At 36.1% G+C, this 24,978-nt stretch overlaps 1 protein-coding gene across 1 annotated transcript in view; it reads right to left on the bottom strand.

The window, feature by feature from the left end:
* Positions 1-24,978, bottom strand: part of DNAH12 (dynein axonemal heavy chain 12) — a 226,941-nt gene that overhangs the window by 38,398 nt on the left and 163,565 nt on the right. The window contains exons 47-59 of the mRNA XM_024746372.1: positions 22,372-22,505; positions 20,959-21,121; positions 20,166-20,246; positions 19,653-19,829; positions 17,301-17,432; positions 15,430-15,519; positions 14,648-14,788; positions 11,581-11,822; positions 10,430-10,577; positions 9,973-10,118; positions 3,721-3,935; positions 2,844-3,036; positions 1,359-1,551 (exon numbers count right to left, since the gene is read on the bottom strand). Coding sequence (XP_024602140.1) covers positions 1,359-1,551; positions 2,844-3,036; positions 3,721-3,935; positions 9,973-10,118; positions 10,430-10,577; positions 11,581-11,822; positions 14,648-14,788; positions 15,430-15,519; positions 17,301-17,432; positions 19,653-19,829; positions 20,166-20,246; positions 20,959-21,121; positions 22,372-22,505 — 2,055 coding nt within the window. The remainder of the gene's footprint in view (positions 1-1,358; positions 1,552-2,843; positions 3,037-3,720; positions 3,936-9,972; positions 10,119-10,429; positions 10,578-11,580; positions 11,823-14,647; positions 14,789-15,429; positions 15,520-17,300; positions 17,433-19,652; positions 19,830-20,165; positions 20,247-20,958; positions 21,122-22,371; positions 22,506-24,978) is intronic.

Here is a 24,978-nt window from a genome sequence, read left to right on the forward strand (position 1 = left end):
TCAAAATATATAGTGAATTCTAAATTATGTTTGTAATGATTAATGAGTCCCAGTCAAAAAGACATTATGATTAAATTTCTCTCTTTTTGTAAGATGAAGTATTTGAACCAATAAATACTGATATCTACTTTCCTCTTTGAGTCTAATAGGAAATAAGCTGATAAATGCTTCCTGTCTTTTCTTCCCTTTGAGAAAACACTGTGGTGAGAGGAAAATGAGGAATGGGTTCTGCTCTGACGAACATTAATTGGAAAGGCAGACATTATAGAATATCTCAGCCACGGTCCTCAGATGGGAGGCTACCACAGCATATTACTCTAAGACACTACTCCTTTTGGCTCTCCTGAAATGAAAAACACAAACACAAAACAAAACAGTACACCTGGCTAGAGAGTCATTACCATCACATTCACATAAAACTAAACCCATCCCAAGGGGAAAGGTGCCTAGACCTTTTGGAAATCCTCTACCCCAAAACTGGGGTGCATGGGGTAGGGTGCAAACAGAAGGATACTGAGTAATTAGTGAAATTTCTATTAGGTTTCTTTTTATTTTTTAATTACGCCAATATTAAGATGTGTTTAATTCATTGGGTGGGCCAAGGAGGGTTGAAAGGTCTGAAAATCAGTAAAGTTAGCCTACTAAAGTCATTCTGTATTATCATTTCATTGTGTGAACTTGGGCCTTAACTACTTTTTCTGGGCCCTACTTTTCTCAACTATGAAATGCTAAAGATGACAAATAGCTAAGGCTTCTTCCACCCATAACACTGTAGGATTATATTTTTTAAAAGATGCAATATAAAAATACCATTTAGCTCTGTTAGATGAATTTGCAATAAGTACATTATTGTATGTTTCTTCCTTCCTCTACCTGCCACTCCCAACTCTCATGCCTCTCTCCCAGACAAAAGACAAGACAATGTCAGAAGATCATCCTTATTAGTTCCTAGAACCACTTACTGTCCAATTAACCAGCAATTACCTTCACACATCTTAAGTTCCAACCACGAACAGAGGCAAGCCATATTCTCAAACTTAAGTTTTAGGTGAAGAGTCAATTAAAATTTGAATGAACCTGACTAGCTTACCCTACGTACACAATAATAAAAAGTATGTTTAAAATTCTTTTCATTCCAAATTTATTTCTTCTGTGTATAGGTGCCACAGAGATGACACCAGGTTTTGAATGATTCAACAGTATAAGATATTCTCTTATGAGTTTAAAATTAGTTTCTATCTTTTGGTATTTTATGAATCCTTTTCCTCTTCCCATAAGCCTAGTATAGCACTTTCCTTAGGGAATGGGAGCACATTGGACTCTTAAGAATCTAAAAATTTCTAGGATTCTTTTTTTACCTGTTGTTTCTTTGTTATCTCATTGGACATCAATTTAGCAGAGTCTAAGACTTTAATTGCACTTTCATCTTCTAAAATGTTCCCTTCTGAAGATGATAATGTTTCTAAAATTTTTTTCTCTATATCTTTTAGCTGTTTCTTATTAGCTGCAGACTGAAGAATAAGAGCATTTCGTTCCTCTTCTAATTCTGGTCTAAAAAGATAAAAACATTTAGTCTAAATTTGTAGTATTTTATCCAAATATTAGATATCACAATTTTGTAGATAGTTAAATAATTTTGTAGACATATAATACAAATTAAGATGATTAATCTCTTTATCCTAACCTAAGAAAAAAATGCTCCCATGAAAATAATAATTTGAGAAATTCAAGCAAAAAAAGCATTAATTACATATATGTAAAATGTGGCAATAACATATACTACAGTAAGTCTAAGAATATGTTAAATTTACCATATGGCTTAGCTCATTGTGTGAGAATAAGAACTGGAAAAGAAACTCAGAATATGAGACTTCTTATCTATTCCTTGGCTTAATCATATTCAGTCCCATTTTCATCATCTCTTCTACAACAGGAGACAGAAAAGATGACTCATCCTACAACTGGCTCTTCAAGTAAAAGACAAAACTCGCACTTATATCTTAACAATGAAGGTATGAAACTTCAAAATAACATAATTCACCATGTTATAGAATATGTTATGACAGTTCTGTCTTGGATACTGCGCAAGTGGGATAAACATTGAAAATAACAAAAGAACTTCATGGTACATATTTTCACTTATAAGTTGATTTCATGTAATAGACTACTTGAGAGTGTTATATTAAGCTTCAAGTGGAATCGAAGGTTTCCTTCAGGAAGCAATTCTTTACTAGTAGCCCTTCTAGGTATCATAATATTTTTTCTCATTTAAAAAATAATACATGCTAGCAATGGAAAAATACATAAAGTATAAAGAAAATAATAAGAATTATCCATAATCTTACCAATCCTAAGGATTATCACTGTCAATATTCTTTCTCAATCTTTTTTTGGTATATATGGATATCCATTCATGCATTAACTTTTTAAAAACAAATATTACCCCTACCATATATAGGTTTGTATCCTGCTTTTTCATTCTTGTCCTAAGTATTTTCTTATTTCATTAATATCCTGTATATGTCTTTGAACACATTTCTGATTTTGTCTGTAGCATACATTCCTAGGGATGAAATTTTTTGGCTCAAACAGTCAGATACAAGTCAGAAGTCATGGCATATCACCTGAATCCAGCTACCCATATTAAAAGCCCAATATAACATGGTTGGTTTATAACTTACTTGTTATAGAATGGCTATTTTAAAGAATTAAATACTTATTTAATTTATAATGACAAAATATTAAATTTTGACAAGGTTTCAAAATAATCACATAACAAAAGTATTAATGGCCTACAAATATTCCTCTCTATACCCCCTGGAAGTATCTAAAAAAACACGTACCTCTCCTTTGCAACAACAATACCTAGTAATTGATCTTCAAGTCCTTCTGGAGTTATCATGAAATTGAGCAAAGATAGCTTTGTAGCCAGCTCTGGCATATAGTGTGGATTCCTCAGCTTTGTGGTGATATAAAACTTGAAATCAAAGGAATACTCAATAATGACCTCACCAAGTCTGAGGCAATCAATGCCACCTGTATTTCAGAAAAAAAATGCAGAATAAATAAGCCAAAGTTACATAGCCCATCCCCCCTGTTAAAGCCCTTCCTAGGTTACGTAAAAAGTCATAAAGTAATTTCAAATAGAATACAAAAAGGTGTTGCAAAAGTCACATATAACACAGAGGCAAGTAAGCAATTATACAGCAGGACTCATGAATTCTGGCGTACTATAAGACATTTTCTCTGGTTGTCATGGAGCCTTCTAAATAAAGATTCCTTTTAATCTTACTTCTTCCATTACTTTTCAATATATAAATATTGCTAAAGCTCTTAAAAGTACTAGAGCTTGACAGAGATAAAATTTTTATAAGCAGAAAGATATATGGTGGGCAACATTTACCTAAAGTCAACTCTGGTTCACATTAACCACTACTATTCATAGTAATGGACTTTGTGTGGTCCTTAGTCACAAGATAAAGGAATTTCAGGCTGGCTTCAACTTCATGTTCTGTACTGAACAGTCTAGGTAACAGTGATTAAGGCAATGAAGGTATTTACTTTAGAATATCTGATACTTGTTCCAAATTTCCTTTCATGCATAACAATGACACAGAAGTTCTACGTTAACATTATTATTAAAATATGTAGTGCTTTTCTTGCCTCAGAGATAATCCAATCACCTTTCAGTTCTACCAACTAATATCAATTGATTTCTACCTTGTTTAAAAGTTTGTCTAAGTAGTAAAGGCTCCAAAGATGGATCCAGTTCTTCACCAACATTTTCTAATAGAAGTGGAGTTCCAAACTGAATACAGTTTTCCAGTGTTCTCATATAGTCTGAATCTGATAGCTTAATAACACTAAGCTGATTTTCTTTCTCAGAGTTTTTGATCCATTTATTGGCTTGACCCTGGGGGTCAATCATTAAAGGCCTAGAATATAATAAGAAATATTCTGAGGGGAATAAATAGATGTTGAGATTTCTTTAAAATTATATAATTTACATAATAAACATCACCATCAATCTGTACAAATACAAAGTGTTTCACATACATTATCAGGATTAATCTTCACAAAATTCCTGTGAGAAAAAAGTGAAAAGGAGTTTTATTCTCATTTATTTATTTATTTATTATTTATTTATTTGTTTTGCGGTACGCAGGCCTCTCACTGTTGTGGCCTCTCCAGTTGTGGAGCACAGGCTCCGGATGCGCAGGCTAAGGGGCCATGGCTCACGGGTGCAGCCGCTCCGCGGCATGTGGGATCTTCCCGGACTGGGGCACGAACCCGTGTCCCCTGCATCGGCAGGCGGACTCTCAACCACTGCGCCACCAGGGAAGCCCCCCCTCATTTATTTTTAAAGTGAAGAAATTCAGTCTCAGGGAATACTTTGCCCAAGGTTCTAAGGTTAAAAAACTAGTTCAATGTCAGAAGTAGGATAAAGAGCTGTGTTTTTTCCAACATAACATACTGTTTTCATGGTAATTTTAATCCATGTCATCTGTTAACATAATATAAAAAATAATCCTACGTATTTGATAAAAACTTAAAATAAGAGATCCACTAGCCTATAACGGATTTCCTTAGGTTATGAGTAGAACCATAAACTAAGTTTCCAAGTTTAGTTTGGTATATATTTGAGATCTATTTAGGAATGTTTTCTATGTAAGCATGGTACAGACTTTGTGTTTAAGAACATATGATTCATGGTTTCAGAGAATCAAAATATGATGTGCTTTCCTCTTCTTCAGTGATGATGCTATCTTAGGTTCCTTTTATATTCAGTACAGTGCATTAAATTATCTTTTAAAAATATTAGCACAGAAAGGGGAGTTTTCATTCCATGTCACTTTGGCTTTCCCATTCTCCTTCTGTTTCAACAGCTTCTAGGGATAAAAATCCCCTTTCCCTTTGCCTAAAAATAAGCTCTTTAATCAACTACTCCCAGATAACTTTGTTTTTGTTTTTGTTTTTTCCGGTACGCAGGCCTCTCACTGTTGTGGCCTCTCCCATTGCGGTGCACAGGCTCCGGACGCGCAGGCTCAGCGGCCATGGCTCACGGGCCCAGCCGCTCCGCGGCATGTGGGATCTTCCCAGACCAGGGCACGAACCCGCGTCCCCTGCATCGGCAGGCGGACTCTCAACCACTGCGCCACCAGGGAAGCCGCCAGATAACTTTGTTCTTTTATTTTCTTTCCTTTCCAAAAAACAAAACAATCCAATACTAGCTGACTGGTTGTTTTCTTTCTCTGCTCAAACTGTGCTGAAATCCTATTGAAAGCACAAAAAAGTACAGACACTAGTTAAAATTTACTTTTGCTATCATAGCAAACAGAGGAAAAGTGTTCCGGAAATGAGAAAGTTATTTTGCACACAATTGCTTAAAAGTTGTCTAGTAATTAGACTAGATGCTTTCAGTACCTTTCAAGGCCCTGTTTAAAGGGACATTTTTTCTTCCTTACATATCCTTATTATTGGAAAAATATGGTATTTGTTCATTCCCCTGCAAAAAGTAACTATTTCTGTCAATTAAGATTTTTAATGCCTATCAATATTCTTGGTAAAACCTAAATCAATGTTCTCAGTAATGCAATAATTAGAGATCTTGTTTATTCTAAAAGAAATCCAACTTCTACTTAATACAACTTTCTGTTTTACAAATACAACTGGAAAATTGAGTTGTGTCCATCAGAGAAATAACACCATGCCAAGTTATTTGTATTCTGTATGTACATGACTGTAGGTATGAAAGTAATGCTCATCTACATCTGAGATCTTTGGGCAGTCTGAAGAAAAAAGCATTATCAATCTATGCTTCTGACAGAGGTAGTAATTTTGGGGAAAACAAAGCTTTGCTGTTAAGTAGGCAGTAGCCAGTGTTGTATTAGTAAACGATAATAAAGCAGAAGAGTAAGTATTTTCATTGTGGTTAAAAAGTAAGCAAGGGGGGGCTTCCCTGGTGGCGCAGTGGTTGAGAGTCCGCCTGCCGATGCAGAGGACACGGGTTTGTGCCCCGGTACGGGAAGATCCTATATGCCGTGGAGCAGCTAGGTCTGTGAGCCAGGGCCGCTGAGCCTTCGCGCCTGTGCTCCACAACCGGAGAGGCCACAACAGTGAGAGGCCCGCGTACCGCAAAAAAAAAAAAAAAGTAAGCAAGGGGCTTCCCTGGTGGCACTCCATGGTATGGAGTGACATTTTTAAAGGAAAAAAGGAAAACCAAAAGAATCCAAAAAACTGTCAACTCAGAATTCTAAACCCAGCAAACAATATCTTTCAAAATGAAGATGAAATAAAGAAAAAAAGCTAAATGAATTAATTGCCAATAGACCTGTACTCAGGAAGTGCTAAAAATATTTGTCAGGCAGAAGAAATATGAAAATAGATAGAAACATAAAGAAATGAAGAAGTCTAAGGGCATTCCCTGGCAGCCCAGTGGTTAGGGCTTGGTTCTTCCACTGCTGTGACCCAGGTTCAATCCATGGTTAGGGAACTAAGATCTTGTAAGCCGTGCCACCACAAGGCCAAAAAGAAAAAACAATCAAAAAGTCCAAAAATGGGGAAAAAATGAACATAAACATAAAAGACATTTTTCTTATATTTAAGCACCCTAACATAATTACTGTCTAAAGCAAAAATAGTAACAATGTATTGTGGGATTTATGACATATGAAAAATAAAATATACAATAACAGCGCAATAAATAGGAGAGAGACATTGGAACTATACTGTTGAAAGATTCTTATACTATATGTGTAGCAGTATATTGCTATCTGAAAGTATTCAGAAACTAAAGATGTGTATTGTAAACTCTAGAGCAAACACTTAAAATAGGGAATATATAACCAACAAGCAAATAGTGGAGACAAGATGGAATCATAAAAAAATTCAATTAATCCAAAGCCAGGTGGAAAAAGAAGATAAAAGGAACAAAGAACAGATGAGACAAACAGAAAAGAACTTGTAAGACAGTAGAGTTAAATCTAAATGTATCAATAATTCCATTAAGTATAACTGATCTAAATACTCTGATTACAAGTGAGAATTATATCAATTGTATCTCTATTTTAAAAAACGAAAAAAAGTCATGTAATCCCTCTCATTTAAAAGCTTCAAATTGTTGGTAATGTTCTGCATCTTGATTGTGGCAGGGATCATATGACCATAGGCCTTAATCAAAATTCATAAAACACTGCACCTAAAAAGGGTGAATTTTATTGTATATATCATATCTCAATAAACCTGACATAAAATTAAAGAAAAAATAAAGTGAGGAGAAAAACAAAGACATTTTCAGACCAATTCACAAGTCCTTACTAAACGAAAGACTGAAGGGACAAAGATAGCATTACAAATCAGTGAGGAAAGGAAGAATAACTCAATAAATGCTGCTGGGGTAAATGGTTATCATTATAAAATAAATAAATAAAATTAGATCCTTACCTTTCATCACATCCAAAGATGCAAAAAGAAGCAAGCAACAGGGTTCTAACTGTAAACTGCTTTCCCAGTTCACGACTCTTTCTGAGAACTATATTCTTGACCTACTCATGTGTGTTACTACAGTGGCTTGGCCCCCAACCATAGGTGACAAGACCTAGTATGGATATTTGTCCCACACTAAACTAATCAGATTTTTCTCTCATGGGAATTTGAACTTGTACTTAATGGTTCTGGTTAATGTATATTATTCAACTGATGTGTTTTGTGAACTTAGGAACTAAGGCTTCATTAGGGAATGGCCATATGTACAGAAGAACAGAATCAGCATATAATCAGAGACAGACCAATGAAGCAGCTGCACAGAGAAAAACACAGAAAATAGGTCCTACAGTGAGGGAGAGAAAAAGAGACAGAGGGAGAGATTGAGACTGATTGGGAGAGATACCAATTTTCATTGGCATTTTCATTACAAAAGCCTACTGGCTCAACTTTTCTCTGAGGTACACTTAAGATACTCTAAAGTGAGTAGCCAAAAGAGTGAACATTAGTTACATTACTGGGTTCTGCTGTTAGGAGGCAGAGAGAAGAGATTAAGCCTCTGTGGTCACTTACAGTGTCCAGAAGGATAATAGCCATAGATGAACACATTGGTCCCAACTGGCAAGAGGTGAAGTCTGGTCTATAAGGATGGAGACTCATCCCTCAGAACTGACCCAGTCCATGACTTATTGACCAGACAGTCCAAAAATAACAGGTAGAAAGGAGTAACACCATTGAAACATTACTGTATTAGAAGAGTCATCTTTCTGCCAGAAAATGACAGATTGTTTTCTTCAATTTACATACAATCCTGAAACCTCTGGTTTCCCTGGATTTCAGTTAAGCCTTATAGATATCCTAATAGCATTTTTGAACTGCAATTTTAAAAATCTGAATGGCCACCAAATGCATAGAAAAGAGTTTTAAAACAGAATACTCAGGGTCAAATATTCTGTTAAATAGAACTTGCCCTGCTTTACAAGAGAACACATTTTCTGGAATAGCTAATTACACTTCCTCAGATTGTAATAAATTTTACTAATTGCCTAGACGTTTCAACCTAAGGATGTTCACTCTCAAGTAAAATTTTGAGTGGATAAGCACTCAAAACACATACATCAGTATTTCAGTAAAATGATACTATCAATATAAAGGAGACTTAGACGTCTTGAAGTATCTAGTAAGTTTTCCAAAGAATATAATAAACAATACCTCAACCTTTTAGAATGTAAGATTCCCTTGTATCTTTAATGTATCTTATATCCCAAAAGAAGACTGAAATTTCCATTACAGTTATAAAGGTAGCAAATGGGATACCCTATTCCACATTTCACTTAACATAATAAATAAGAACAAGGATTTGGAAGTTAAATTGCCTGGGTTCAAATTCTTACTCCACCATTTATTAGCTCAGTTATCTCACTACATTTCAAATTAGTAAATCACTGTGGGCCTCAGTCGTCTCATCTGTAAAATGGAATAATAAGAACTAACTCACAGGAATTTGTGAGGATATAAGGCACTTACAAAGTACCTCATGAATATAAGAACTCAATAGTATCTATCATAGTATATTTGACATAAGATCCCAAGAAAAGACTTAAATTAGATGACATGACTAAATAACCATTTATAAGAAACTATTTCTCAGATGAGAGCAATTTCCCAAGTTTTTGAAAGTGATATAAATAAAAGGATAACAATAAAAACCATTTGGAAAACTCATATAGTTATCACACTATCAGTGATAGTGTTGAAAAATATACATGAAATTGCATAAATTATTGTTATAGTATCAGGAAAATGGGTAGAAATACCTAGTTAAAATAAATACATTGAATAGCCAAAACCTGCCAACGGCCCAAGTGTCCGTCAACAGGAAAATGCATAAAGTTATACAGTCATGTAATGGAATACTACTCAGCACAAAAATTAGTAAGATTATGCTGTGTGGAAAAAGCCTTATACAAAAGACTACATACAGTATGATTCCATTTATATGAAGTTCTAGAATAGGCAAAACTAACCTGTGATGGAAAATAATCAGAATAATAATCTCCTATGGGATGAGGGTGGGGATTTACTGGGAAGGGACAAAAGAGAATGTTTTATACCTTGACAGAGGTTTGGGTTGCACAAGTGCATACTTTTGTTAGAACTCATTGAATGGTATAGTTTTAAGTTTTGTGTATTTCATTGTATGTAAATTTTACCTCAAAAGAAAAAAAAAACAAATATTGAACTTTAGTTAATGATATGCATGCTGAAGTATTTGGAAGGAAGTAGATCCATGTCTGCAACATATGTTGAAATACATGAAAAAGGATGAGTTGATGGATGGATAGAGGGATAGATAAGAATAATAAAATGTTAATTGTAGGATCTAGGAAGTAGTAGCTATACAGGCACTTTAAAATCCTTTCAACTTTTCTCTATATTTGAAAACCTTAAAATAAAATAATTGAAAAGTAAATACTTTATGTTCCTTACCAACGCCTGGAGTTATTAACAATCACTCCATTGTCTATGGAGAAAGTATCTGTAGGCAATCCAGCAATATTCCAAGCTCTAATTTTTACTGGATCACCCAGGGTCTTACTCAATGAGAACTCCTCTGAACATGGGATTTTTTTCTGCTGTAAGAAATAAACAAATTTCTTTTGATGTTTTCTCTTGTCTTGTTGATTGAAATATTGTTAACATTAAAATACTGATTTAATTGTTATTAGATATTGTTTAATAATTCTAAAGAATAAAAAGAAAACTGAAAGGAAAGTTGAACTATGGAAGTATTTTACTGATCAAACAAGAAGAAAAAAAGAAAAACCCCATATTTTCAGTCATTTCTCCCCTTCTCTGTTTTTATTATCATCTTTTCCCCCCAGATACCCCAACACATACTTTAAGTGTTCTACATAAAGAAACTTATGAAATATAAAACCATTACCTTGCACAACATGCTCCAATCTTCTGTACATGTTTGTCGAAAGCCAGCAGTGAAAGCACCAAGGTAGGCTATTACTCCTGCGGATACTAAGACATCACCAGTCAAATTTTCATATACTATCTGAAGGTCATCTGCAGCTTGAGACCATCTGGGAGATTAATCAAAGGCAAAATAGCCTCATCATAGAGAATGATCTATGATAGTAATTGAAAGGGCTAGGGGCTTCTAGTCCAAACTCTATAACAAAATGCCAAGAAATGTTGGGCACTTGCTTATCTATAAGCAAGGAGGTTGGGTCCCTTCTAGCTCTAACATGCTAGAATATATATCTATGTTATACAAATGATAATCTACCTTTGATTATTAGAATATTGGGCATTTCTTACAGGACTTGTTCTTTCAGAATAAGCAAAACAAAACAAAAAAACCACCAGCATTTTGTCTAATAATTTTAATCAGGATGATTTGGTCTAGTGGTCCTGCTATTTGTTCCTGAAAAACATAGGAACATTTGCCATTCATTACCAAAAATTACATTTAAGTTGTATAGCAGCTGACATACTAATGCTAAGGTTGATATTTTTTTGCATTTAATGAAACCTTTACAATAAAAAGTGCATTACAAAACCATCCAATCTACCTTACAAAGTATTGTCAAAAGTATGTAACTTTATCATGCTATTCATTCAACAAATATAGTTAATAACTATGATAGTTGGCTGGCCAGTACAAATAAATAGATTAAAATGAAGCTAACTGGCTTTGTTATATCAAGTCAGTTATCTGAAATAAATTTAACAAAATGAACCATATATCCAATACTCCCTCCCAAACATTTTATTATGAAAAATTTTAACATACATAAAATTGGAAAGAATTGCACAATGATCACCCACATACTCACCACTTAAAAATTATCATTTGTTTTATTTGCTTCTTTCTCTCTCTCTCTTTTAACATTTGAAAGCAAGTTGCAAACACCATCCTTGACATTGATATTCTGTTAGGAGGAGCTTAGCCAGCTGCTTTATAGAAAGTCCCACAATCTCAACCAGCCATTTAAAACTCAGTAATCATAATAAATACCCAAAGAAAGTCACATATTCAAGCCCGACATTTTAAAATATTGTTAAAAGGAGTAGAGATCTGACCTTGATTTTTCTCCACCTAGTCCTCCAATTAGTTTTGAGGCTCTTTCAAGTTTCTTAGCACAGAGTTCCACCTGGTCTTCTAAACGAGCCTTTTCCTCAGTTTTCTCAAGAAATGTTGCTTGTAAATTTTCCAGATGATGTTCTACTTCTGCTAGTTCTGCTCTCTTCTGATTCAAAAGCTCCATTGTCTCAGCTAAGGACTTCTGAGCTTCTGTTAAGCGGGCTTTCTTAGGAGCCACTACCTGTTTGGGAACAATATATACAGCTATAATGTGTACTATATAAAACTGACAATCGACATAATCCTTTATAGATATTATGAATTTTAAATGTTTATTTATGATTATAAATACATTTATCACTTATAACAATAAATTATACAAATTTTAAATGCCTTAAATCTTATATCATATTTTTATAGGCAGATAAAGTAAAATATATTTCTATGTCTTATAAAATATATAAAATCATTCTGGACTAGCAAACAGTTATCTATAAAATAGGCAAGTTATTCTGGACTAATAAAATGTCATAGTATGTAGCAAGAATAGCATAATAAATAGCAAAATATCTCAAAATAATGAGGAGTTGCCATTCAACTGCTGCAAAAAAAAATAGAAAAACATGTAACAGGCGTTAACAAATGCTTAAAAATACACGAAAGTGCTTTTTTTTTTTTTGGCATTTCCAAGTCAGCTTGGAAATTCTCAGTGTCTTCCCAGTCATCTGAGACTTACATTTGCCTTGAGGGGATTAAGACAGTAGCAGTAATACAAAGAGAAATAAAGTCTCGTTGTTCATCTTCACTACCAAAACTGAATTTTCCTCAACAAATCTTGAAAAGTGACACTTTGTTGAGAGAAAAAGAATTTTCTAAATTTCTTATTTTATTATGCTTATTAGTATCAATATATCAAGAATGGGGTTTGGTCAACTTGATCAGAGTGTACTATAAGCCACCAGTAGAAGGAATTTACAAGATGACCAAAGAGAGTATATGTCCATTTGAAAGAAGGGAGATCTAAGTCTTCTGGTACATTGCCGTGAATGAGCTGAAGGGTAAGAGGAAGAGTGAGGCAAAGAATCAGATATTGGGGCTCCCCTGGTGGCGCAGTGGTTAAGAATCCTCCTGCCAGGCTCCCCTGGTGGCGCAGTGGTTGACAGTCTGCCTGCCGATGCAGGGGACACGGGTTCGTGCCCCAGACCGGGAAGATCCCACATGCCGCGGAGCGGCTAGGCCCGTGAGCCATGGCCGCTGAGCCTGCGCATCTGGAGCCTGTGCTCCGCAACGGGAGAGGCCACAACAGTGAGAGGCCTGTGTACCGCAAAAAAAAAAAAAAAAAAGAATCCTCTTGCCAATGTAGGGGACACAGGTTTGAGCCCTGGTCTGGAAAGATCCCAAATGCCACAGAGCAACTAAGCCCGTGCGCCACAACTAGAGTCTGCGCTCTAGAGCTCAGGAACCACAACTACTGAGCCCGCGTGCCACAACTACTGAAGCCTGTGTGCCTAGAGCCCCTGCACCGCAACAAGAGAAGCCACTGCAATGAGAAGCCTGTGCACTGCAACGAATAGTAGCCCCCGCTCACTGCAATTAGAGAAAGCCTGCACACAGCAACCAAGACCCAGAGCGCGCACACACACACACACACACACACACACACACACACACACACACAAAAGGATCAGATATTGAATTAGGAAGCTCCACTTTCTACTTTGGAGAAGACCTTGCTGGATATCTCCCTTCAACCCCTCCATAACAACATGAGACAGGTGCATCAGAATTAAAATAGCAGTGTGGAGGTGTAGAGTGGAAAGTCAGAAAAGAACCTGAATACCTTAGATTCTCAGCTAGGATCCAGAAGATTCCACATGTGTAAATTAGCTGAGTTGAGAGCTTGCCGACCTGCTGAGATTACTATGGGGAGGGACAAGATGTTCAAATGGAAGAACATCCATTAAAATTAATTTTAGGGCTTCCCTGGTGGCGCTGTGGTTAAGAATCTGCCTGCCAATGCAGGGGACACGGGTTCGAGCCCTGGTCCAGGAAGATACCATATGCTGCAGAGCAACTAAGCCTGTGTGCCACAACTGCTGAGCTTGCACTCTAGAGCCCATGAGCCACACCTACTGAGCCCGTGTGCCACAACAAGAGAAGCCACCGCAGTGAGAAGCCTGCGCACCGCAACGAAGAGTAGCCCCCACTCGCCGCAACTACAGAGAGCCTGCGTGCAGCAATGAAGACCCAACACAGCCAAAAATAAATAAAAATAAAGTAAATTTATTTTAAAAAATTAATTTTATTTCTTTAACAGGTGTATAAAGGTCTACTTCCCTGAAATTTACAGTCACAGTCTGTACCTCTCTACAGGTACATATACCTTATTAAGAATATCTTCTCAATCATTACAGCCTGATCACTCATCCTATACTCTGAGGTTGTTCTAAACACATGCTATCATGTATTTCCATGAGTATTTTTATTTATATTTCCTGCTCCCCTTGGTAGAATTCTGCAAGCTCCTGAGGACAAGGCCAGTGTTTCCTTGGTCCTTTGCTAGTCAAATTTACAAAATGCTCTTAACCATTCTCTGCTCTCCCAGGAATTTGGCCTCAGTGGGTACTCTAAAAAAGACTCCCTATCACTGCATGCCATGGCTTGATTCCACGCTCCGCCTCTTAACCCTACTGGAATTTCTTACTTCTGACCTTTGCATCAAGATTTTAATCTGCCACTTTGCCCTTGGTGTTTTGGATTTTTCTTTGCTTCTGCAGTCCCCTCATAAAACTTAATTCTCTTTTGCCCCAGGTCCCTGTAGCTATAGGTCAGTCTGGCCAACTCCAATGATCATCCCTGCTCTCACTTACACTAGTCCCAGGTTATGTCACACATAACTATTCTCTTCATGTACTAGATACTCAGTTAATGCCTGATGATTATGCTGCAGCAGGACAAATTCTTTGTGGTATCACTTTTAGAAACTTCTTAACTAGTAAATATCGGCATAGATTTTAACTTATGGGAATATTTCAACACAAAATGATGCGCTGATCCTCAAAATACCTTTGCAACTCTGTCATACACCTCCATAGCCATGATCCACTTACAAAGACCCTCAGCTGCAGAGGAAGCTTTAGCAACCTTAGGGGGATCAAATTCAGGGTTTGTTAAGTATTCACCACGAATCTTCTGCATAACAGTCACCTATAAAACAAAGATTTAGATCTTAAGATTTCAACATATATCACGCAACCATAGATGAAAAATTAATCATACACAGTAAAAAAAAAAAGTATATAAAAATGTTATGTTGCCTTTAAAAACCAAAGTGAGTACTTTGAGATATTTTTAAAATAAGCATAATTGTAGCAGTCATATTTGTGAGCAAAATATGCAAACTTATTACAGATAGTGAAACAAGGTATTTCTTCCAAAAAAATTAAAAGACTTGTGTAGTTTGGGAAAACATATGGAAATAAGGAAGAACAATTAAACATAAATAAATAGAAGTTTGGATGAAAAACAACTATACTTTTTTACTTCACAAATTTGTATATCCAATTTATTAAGAAATAAACCATTACAAGACACTTGGAGAACTCTTTCATGTCAATAATACACTAAAACAGTAATTTATTCCATGACTTTTGATGGTCTGAAAGAGGAGAGGTTTTATGTATTATGAGAATTCATAATAGTCATTAAAAAATATAATACTCATTTATTTATTATCTTAATTCTAAAGACAGACTATCTTCTTATGTTTTATATAATATTGCAAAATGTTAAAGATTTTATACATCTTGGTAAAATTACATTTGTAGAAAAAATCCAATGAAACTCACCGGAATGTTGTCTTTGTCATATTCTCTCAAATCTCTTAGGAAATTCATATCTCCCAGAAGTTTTTTGCTAGGTCCCCAGTAATCTAATATCTATAAATAAAATTTATGGAAACTTATTAGATGTGCAATTAAATATGCTTGATATAAAACTTTTCTTCTTGAGGTTTAAGATATATTAATCCAGAGAAACTATACACTGTACTTTCAAAATATAAACCTACATCTCCTTGGAAATGAAATAAAGAGACTTCTCTCCCTGAGAACATGTTAAGTATATCAAATATTTAAAATATGTATATGAACTTATATATTGACTTTATTATTAAAAATTAAATATTAGAAGGCAAAAGATATGATTATTTCTCTTTAGAAAACTTAAGGAAAGCAGCTGGTATAAACACCATCACAATTTTCATATAAGAAAATATATTTTTTTAATTTCAACTTTTATTTTCCATTAATCTTGACTTTCAAACCAGAAAGGTAGTGCCATAGACTGAAAGTTTGTGGCCTTTCCCCAAATTCGTATGCTGAAGCCTACTCCCCAGTGTAATAGTATTTGGAGGTGGGGTCTTTGGGAGGTGGTCTTTGGTCTGAGAAATAGACCTCAGAGAGGTCCCTCACCCATCCACTATGTGAGGACACAACAAAGAGATGGTAGTCTATAAACCGGGAAGTGAACCCTCACCAGACACTGAATCTACTGTAGTCTTGATTTTGGACTTCCCAGCCTCCAGAAGTGTGAGAAATAAATTTTTGTTGTTTATAAGCCACCCCTATCTATGGTAACTTGTTATAGTAGCCCAAATGGACTAAAACAGGTAGCAAATATTTTTCTTATAGAAAATCTCCTCACCTACCTAGACTTCCCAAGTGGAATAAAGAAGAGAAAGCAGAAAGACAAAGATTATACACTGCTCTGTCAGTTATAAGATAAAGCACATGGTACTTGTGCTAATAAAAGGTGTTAAATAAGTAGCTGAACATTCTTTTTATTAATTTCAGAAGCCTTATGGGGTGTATGTGTGTGTGTGTATGTCTATCTGTGTGTGCGTGAGAATAACTTGTTAAGAGCCTATTTATTTTCTTTATCTTTATTATGTCAACGAAGGATAGAATGGCCAAAAAAAAAAAAATCCCAATTTTCCAATTCAGGAATTCAAACCTAGGTATTGTAAAAACCTGAAAAGAAAATAAGTCTATAAATTTAGTTTAGGATAGATGTCATACCATCTTTTTTAAGGGAGATACCTTTGAATAATAATTGTAATAACAACTAACATTTAGTAATAAATGTGTAATATTTATTATTATAAACAGCTTACTGTTTATAAGGCCTTATACATAAGAGCTTTATATGTATTAACTAATCTAATCCTTGCATTAACTTTGTGAGGCAGGTACTATGACAATCCTCTTTTTACGGAGTTCCACAGAAGTTAAGCATTGTCCCCAGGGTCACATTGCTAGGAGGGTCAGAATTTCTGAATATAGACATTCTGGCTCCAGAGCAAATGCTCTTAACAACGTCACTGTACTGCTTAACAGCAGAATTTTTTGAATGCTCAGAAACACCTATATAACCATATCACGTTCTTGAGACTCAGCTGGAAAAGCACAGGTGTCTCACTGTTCATTCAACCCCACCCCATGACAGTGGGGAATTCTGCATAGACAGAAAAGGAGATGGAAACAACTGGAACTACATTTTTCTGATGCTATACTGCGTTAGCTTTATCTAGGATACATATAATCTGGAAAACAATATGTCTTCCCTGAACTGGGTACTGTTGACATTTAATTTGATAATAGTTGCTGTAAAGTGTTCTGTACATTCATGAATATGATATAAATCTGTGTCTAGTTATTACCTTGCCTCCAGTTCCTGAAGGATCTGAAACTTTTTCTGGTTTTATATCTTTCATAACACAAACAGCTGCCATAACTAGTTTAACACCAGATGGAGGATTCTTCATTGACTTCACAATTGTAATGTCAGCTGGCTAAATAAAAAGAAAACAGTAGGCTTCAGAATAGCCTACTTTTAAATAATAAGAGTTTCAAAAATAATGTTGGAGAATAATAAAAGCATAAATTTTCATTTGAAACTAATTGTTTTTTGCTTTGCATGGTTATGAAAGAATTAACAAAAGAGAACTTAAGTACAGTAAACCAATGGTTCCCAAGTGTTTGAGAGCTCATAGGTCCTTATGAGAATATGGTGACAGCTAAGAATCTTCCAGAGAAAATATTTTTGCGCACATGCACAAAATTTTTATATAGTCACATGCCAAGCCCACACATGGAATCCATGTTAATAACCCTAAGTTAAATAAAGACTTAATTCTATATTTGCTTATATGTTAGCTTTACCCACCAAAAATGAAAGAAGAGGTAAGTTCCAATTCCAAACTTATTTTCTAAAAACGTATATATTATTACGACAGACACAATTGATTCAGTTAGTTATTATCCACTCCAGTATCCTTCTGACTTCCCTTGCAATTGCTGGAAAGCTAAAAATTTATCTTAGTTCCCCATGCAGCTAGAGTTGTGGGAGGTCGTTAGGTCCTACCATCAGATCACTTGAGTGATACTAGAATTCAGAATGAATAAGTGAGGACACTTGCAGGGCATGAGGCATCTGTTTTGCTGATATGGATTATGGTGGAGGCAATATGGCTCTGTAAGAAGGCTCTGCAGGCTTCCAACTCAGAGGGATCATTCCTCTGGTAGATTAGTGCCTCAGTCTAGCTTTGTGAGTCATTCCTGGCAGCTCAGCCTAGAATCTATTTACTTAGCTCTTCCAAGAATTCTGTAATTTATTTATAAAATTCCCTAAAGAATCTTTGCTAACACTAGTCAATTCTCTTCTCTGCAACTGAACCCTAACTCTTTTCTATAATACAGTATTTGATACTAGGAAGGGTACAAACAACTGAAAGGGAAACCTGATACTGATAACTTGAACTGGTGGTGTTTAAAGGCATCAAGAATCCTGTGAGTATCAGAGGATACAGTACTGAAAGTCCATGGTACACAGTGATAAGAGTTACCTAAATTCATGCTCATGGTCGTCTAGAATGGAGTGTCTATTAAAAACAAACTTTGTCAAAATGATTGGCTCCTGTGATAAACATCTAAGGAGAGAATGAAGAAAGACTACTGGGTAGAATGTGGCTTTTAAATGCGACAGAGAGCAGACATGAAGAAAATAATAAGCTCAGAATTTTAATATTAAAATTCTGGTTAAATTCCTGGTTCACAGCACAGTGACAGTTTCTAAATATAAATGACCTAACACAATCTTAAGTCTTATAACTACAAGTCTGATATAACTGAAAATCAGATATAGAGTTTGATCCTGAAGATGCTGAATTACTGATATGTTGAGCTCACTATCTTGTCAGGTATCTTATGTGAAAGTTGTAGTGGTCCCTAAACTTTCTGGCACCAGGGACCGGTTTCATGGAAGACAATTTTTCCACGGATGGCAGGTGGAGGGTGGCTGGGGGATGGTTCAGTTGATACTGCAAGCCATGGTTCAGGCGGTAATGCGACTGACGCAGAGCGGCGGATGAAGCTTCGCCTGCCCGCCGCTCACCTCCTGCTGTGCAGCCACGTTCCTAACAGGCTGCAGACCAGTAGCAGTCTGTGGCCTGGGGGCTGGGGACCCCTGAGTTAGGGCATTGATTAGGAAAAAAGGTAAAGAATGGGGTCTGAATATCCTGAACTTCCATACTACACTGGGCCTCCCTAGTCAACAGAAGCTGGTCTGTCTGTTTGGTGAGGTTATTCTAGTTTTGCCTAAAGACCCTGTAGAGTCATACACAACATAGTGTAATGCCGACAGGTGTGACCCACATCTATATTGTAAATGATCTTTAGGTTTTGCTGTACATGCATGTCCAGAAGGCTGCAGAAAGGTAGCTCAACATTCTATTTAACATATGCCTCCTGGTCCATGTACAGAACCACTGTAGCCTCTTGGAGATTATTCCATTCCCACTGGAATATCCTGAATGAAAATTATAAATAATATATGAAAAGCAAAAAATATAAGATAACAGTATAGCAAAAAGGAATTGTTAAGAGTCAAGTTTCATTTGACTGGACAAAAACAATATAATACCACCCACTGAAAGTGAACTACACCGAATTAACCAAGTATCTGTATGCAGTTTTACTTTGTTGATGAAACATAAGCTAATTCAAACACTTGCCTTTAGTGTATCCAGTGCAGACAGAGCTGCTTCCAAAGCTGGAATCGCCTCAGCTAGATCACTTTCACACTCATTTTTCAGAGCTTGGGCTTCTTCAGCCTTTCCACTGGCTATCTCTTCATCAAATTTCACAAACTCTCTTTTTGCTTCTACTTGTGCAGATTCTATCTCAATAATCTAAAGAAAAGAAAGAAAAAAATAAAGACATTTCCTTAAACATCCTAATGCTTTCTCTATCCTAGAGACAAAAGAACATTTGAAGATTAGGGAACCCGACATATCATTTTGAAGGATAAAATGAGGAGAAATGTAAATACACATGACCTAATTTGGTAATGGGCTCCCCATCTCTCTTCAAAAACAACAGAAACCACATGGAACCCAATGAGTCAATTGAAAAGGGTAACATCCCTAAGATCTAGTGGCAAAAAAATTAAGGCTTATTTTCAAGGCTGATTTTACATATTTCAATTGTCCTCTGACATCAGTTTTTAAAAATTCAGGATACTTTACCTGCATCATATGTGCATTTTCAATTTTAGCTTCCTCCAATTTGGGCTGTAACTGAACAAGCTCTATTTTCATTTCACCAACCTAAGTAAACAATTTGTCATTAGTTTTCATAACTACAATAGCTACGGAAGCCAAACAGAGAAAATTGAAACTTAAATGTATCATAAGGTATTGGGGACAGAAAACCTTAACTTTTTTTTTCCAGTTCTTTACATGATAAACAAAACCATGAGAGTGTGACCAGTTTTCTTCACAAAAGACTTTATCTTCCTTGAGTATGACAGGGCAGTGGAAGAATGCAGTTGTTGAGGAAGAAAATCAGGTAGAAAAAAGGTGGCAGCTCGGGCTATCCCTATTAATACTATGTGCCTGGTATACAGTGCATCCAGACCACCCCAACACTCTGTTGCCTATGTTGAAATAATGCTAATAAGTATTACTAGCACTTGACTCATTATTTTAAAAACCCAATCTTATATTTAACCAGCCATTACAATAAAAAGTCAACCCTGACATTATATTCTCTCCAAATGCCAAAGAATTAAGAATAAAACTGGGTGTATTTGAGTCTGTGTGGTCTGGGAAACTCAGTGAACTTCTGTAAAATTTACTTTACTCATCTGTAAAATGAGGATGATAAAAGTGTCTACCTCATGGAGTTGTTATGAGGAATAATTGAAGGAATGTACATGAAGCACATAACACAGTACCTGGCACATAATATATTCTCAATAAATTATAGCTCTTCTATTTCCCATTATGTATTACCATTTGAGCAGCTCCTCAAATTTACCTGAGACTCAGCAAAAGCTAATTTGTCAAGTCCATTCACATATCGCTGTTTTGCTTCCATTATAGCTTGTTGCCTCTTAGTCAAAAGCTGTCGAAATGAGGCAATAAGTTCAAGGTAAGAAGTAGCAGTAACATAGTTATGTCGTCCTAATGTGTGCAAGAACCTAAAAGAGAGGCAGATGGCATATCTTACTATAAGTAATGGGTTTTACAAAGTAAGAAGTAAATTCGACATAGCATTAACAACAAACATTTAAGAATAAAGGTTAATTTTATTCAGAAGCTGCTGAATACTTGAAGTTTACAAAATCCTAGAATTTTACACACAGAACCATTGCCTAATTTCTTGTCTACAAAATATCAAATAGCAATGGTGTAGTTAAAAAGCACAAATCAACAAAGATATGTCTCAAAAGAGAACTATAGCAAGAAAGATATAGGTAGGTCTTTTTACATGTTTCATATGCCAGGAGGATCTAAGAGACCCAAGATACTGTACAAGAGTATAGTAGGAAAGGGGACTGCAGATAGCATAGGAAGAATGAGTCATCATTCCTTGCACACGTGTCACATGTTGGTTGAACGGGGTTTGGCCAGAAATATAAGACTACTACCCATACACATAAAAACAATGGATGCAATGATGTTTCACAGCAAGTATGTAGACTAGAGCCCACTGATTGGTGTTAACTGTCCAAGCCAAACATGCTAGCTGGCTGTAAAACTCTGGCAATATACTATGAGAATCTTTGAAATGAGGATCTCAGAGATGAACAGAGGTAAAACTTATACTTTTAAGGCATCCACAGCCCACCAACCATCTCCCTCCTTGTCTGAGAACTTCCAACCAGTGCCCCAAGAGCAATGTTTGTTCTGTGAAACCTGCCACCATAACCACAGCAGATCAGAGCAGGATTGGGCACTGGACACAAACAAGGCTAATCATATTTTGGAATAAATTGGGAATATAGAGCTGGAAACAGCCAATCAATCTCTGCTACAGCTGGAATTGCAAGAAGTAAAATTGAGAATCGAAAGGCACACAGTTTCCTCCATATATACTGGGAAGTAAAAAATTCAGTCTGTAAAGAGAAAGAAGAAAGCAGATGCCCGATGAGAAACAGAGAAAAAGCATTTCTGGGTCTGTGGTGGCTTTGTAACTCCTGCTTCCAGTCACTTCTAAGATACAGCTGTATTCTTTCCCTTAAACTCTGTAAGGTATCCCTGTATCTTTGTAATAATTTCCTCTCTTTGTGAAACCTAAATCAAGTAGCTTTCTATTACTTACAAGTCTTAACTAATTAAATGATTGGAGAGACTTAGAAGCCATAGAAATCTTATTAAAATTTTGGGCTTTCACAAAAAAAGATGCTTTAAAATACAAGGCATTATTGTAAAATTTATTAATATTAACCTTTCGGAAAGATGCATAATGGAAGTGTGAAAGTGTTTGCAGATTGGAACTATCTCTCGTCGTTCAACTTCAGTAAGCTCCAGTGTTTCTAAGAATTTCACAGCTACAAGTTCAAGAGCGTCTTCGGGCCATGGCTAAAAATAAGAAAACGAAAAGCAAATAAAAGTTAAGATGATTAGTCACACTTCAGTTATATAAATTGTCTTCCTGTGTGAGAAGAATTTGGGGTTGAGAAAATTAAAACCTTAATAGGGAAAACAGAATTAGGGGGACTAAGGGCACAATGAAAGATCTAATAAATATTTTATACAGTAAAATTAAAGATAACGCAATATAAAGGAAAGGTAGATAATAATTTACATATCAAAGATATACTACACTGCTTCCCTAACTCTTCCACTTGGACATCTAGTAGGTACCCCAAATTTAGCAGGACAATGGCACAGGCTGCTTAGTTGCTCTCCTAATACCTATCAGCCCCCTTTCCTTAGGACTCCAATTTTATTCTAGATAGCAATATGCCCAGTTATAATACCACATTTCCTAGACTCCTTTGCAATTCAGAGTAAATAATGACATATAAGCAAGCTCTCTAGAGAATTACATAGAGCTGGCATGGGTCCTTTTTGCCCTACTTTCCATTATTCTACTTCGTTTCCGTAGCACAGATGTGAAAGTTGGAGATCTAGCAGACACATTAGACCATATGATGACTCTGAAGATGGAAACCACATGCTAAGGATAGTAAAGAAGAACATGGGGGGCTTCCCTGGTGGCGCAGTGGTTGAGAGTCCGCCTGCCAATGCAGGAGACGCGGGTTCGTGCCCGGTCCGGGAGGATCCCGTGGGCCGTGGCCGCTGGGCCTGCGCGTCCGGAGCCTGTGCTCCGCAGCGGGACAGGCCGCAGCGGTGAGAGGCCCGCATACAGCAAAAAAAAAAAAGAAGAACATGGGATTCTGATGACTTTGTTAAGTCACAAAAGTCCTAGTCTGCTTACCTTCAATTTTTTTCTATATGAGAGAGGAAAAGAAAAAAAACCCTATGTGTTTAGTTTGGGTTTCTGTTACTAGCAGCCCATTATAATTCCTACCTGTTATAACATCCAAAGTTGAACATTTGATTTTCTTCCCCACAGATTCACTTTTCTTCCAGTATTCCCCATCTCAGTGAAATGGTTCCTTTGCTTTTCCTAGAATATATCAAGTGTGCTTCTACCTCTGGGCCATTGGATTTGCCGTCCCTCTGACTAGAACCCTCCCCACCTAGACCTCCATGTGGTTCACTCTTTCACATCTCTGTGCAAATGCCAATTTACCAGGAAGGTCTTCCCAATGCACTCTTTCTAAAACAGCATTCCTTCCCTCATTACTCTTTCCATTATCCTGAATTTTTTCTTAGCACTTACCAATATCTGACATATATATTTATTTGTTTTTGTCTGTCTCCCTGACTCACCACTAAAACATAAAGTCCACGAAAGCAAGGACTTCTTCCTCACTGCTGGTATCTTCAGTGCCTAAAACAGTTCTTGTCAAATAAATACTTGAAATATTTATTCAATGAAATAATTTATGTTAAATGAGTAATTAATCTCCATTTTCTCATTAGAGTATTTTCCAAACTTCATTTCATTTAGATTCAACAAGATGCTTATAATTTTTTTCTTTATAGTAGACAATATGCATTTTAAGATCAATTTTTTCAGTGTCTGGCCCTCTATCCTGGTAAAAGTCAAACTTTTTTGATCAAGCACCCTATTAGTAAAAAAAAGTTTTAAGCACACACTACCAGTGTGCACATACTTATTAACAGATTATATGCATATGGTATTACTGTACTAATATATATTTTTTAAACCTCAAAAGAGGCATCTAAAGATTATTAAGATAAATGAATTTTTGTAAAATGCCAAAATAAGTGTCATATGACTTTTCCGATCATGTAACTCTTTTTATACTGAGAAAGCTTCTCCCAAAAGCTCCCTGGCAGACTTTAAATCCAGATCCATTGGCAAGCAATGGGTCATGAACAGGCTCATGTGTAAAATGGTCAACAGTAAGAGGAGTGAGAGCACCAATGCTGAATTAGACCGACCAGGAATGAATCCCTATTATACATGGCTACATGGATAGTGATTTCCCAAACAAAATCAGAATTCTGTCAGCAAAGATGGAGTGGGTAGAAAATGGCTGTTGATAGGTAACCACGCTATCATAAGCTAATATTGCAAGTCACGACACACCCTGGGGATAACCTTTATTATTTAAACAGTTGATATAAATCCATATTCCAAATAGCCTGCTTAAATTTGTTTTTACCAATGTCTTACCAGATCTTGTTAAGTAGTCATTGTTTTTGCCTTATAATGTAGCTGACACAGAGCTTGAGCTGGCTGCTACTGGTTTATGACATTCTCTTACTGTCCACATACAACTGCATTATGTATCTTCAATTTTTAGTTCATTGCAGGAATCCCTCAGGGTACCTTGCATACCATCTATGACACATGGCCATTTGACATACAAACTGAGCAAGGGTATCAATGTTAATCCATGTGAAATATTTCATACAAAAGCGAATATTCCAGTAAATCCTTCCGTTATCCTCT

The sequence above is a fragment of the Neophocaena asiaeorientalis genome, unplaced genomic scaffold, assembly GCF_003031525.2.
Source record: "Neophocaena asiaeorientalis asiaeorientalis breed wild unplaced genomic scaffold, Neophocaena_asiaeorientalis_V1.1 scaffold251, whole genome shotgun sequence".
NCBI classification, from domain to species: Eukaryota; Metazoa; Chordata; class Mammalia; order Artiodactyla; family Phocoenidae; genus Neophocaena; species Neophocaena asiaeorientalis.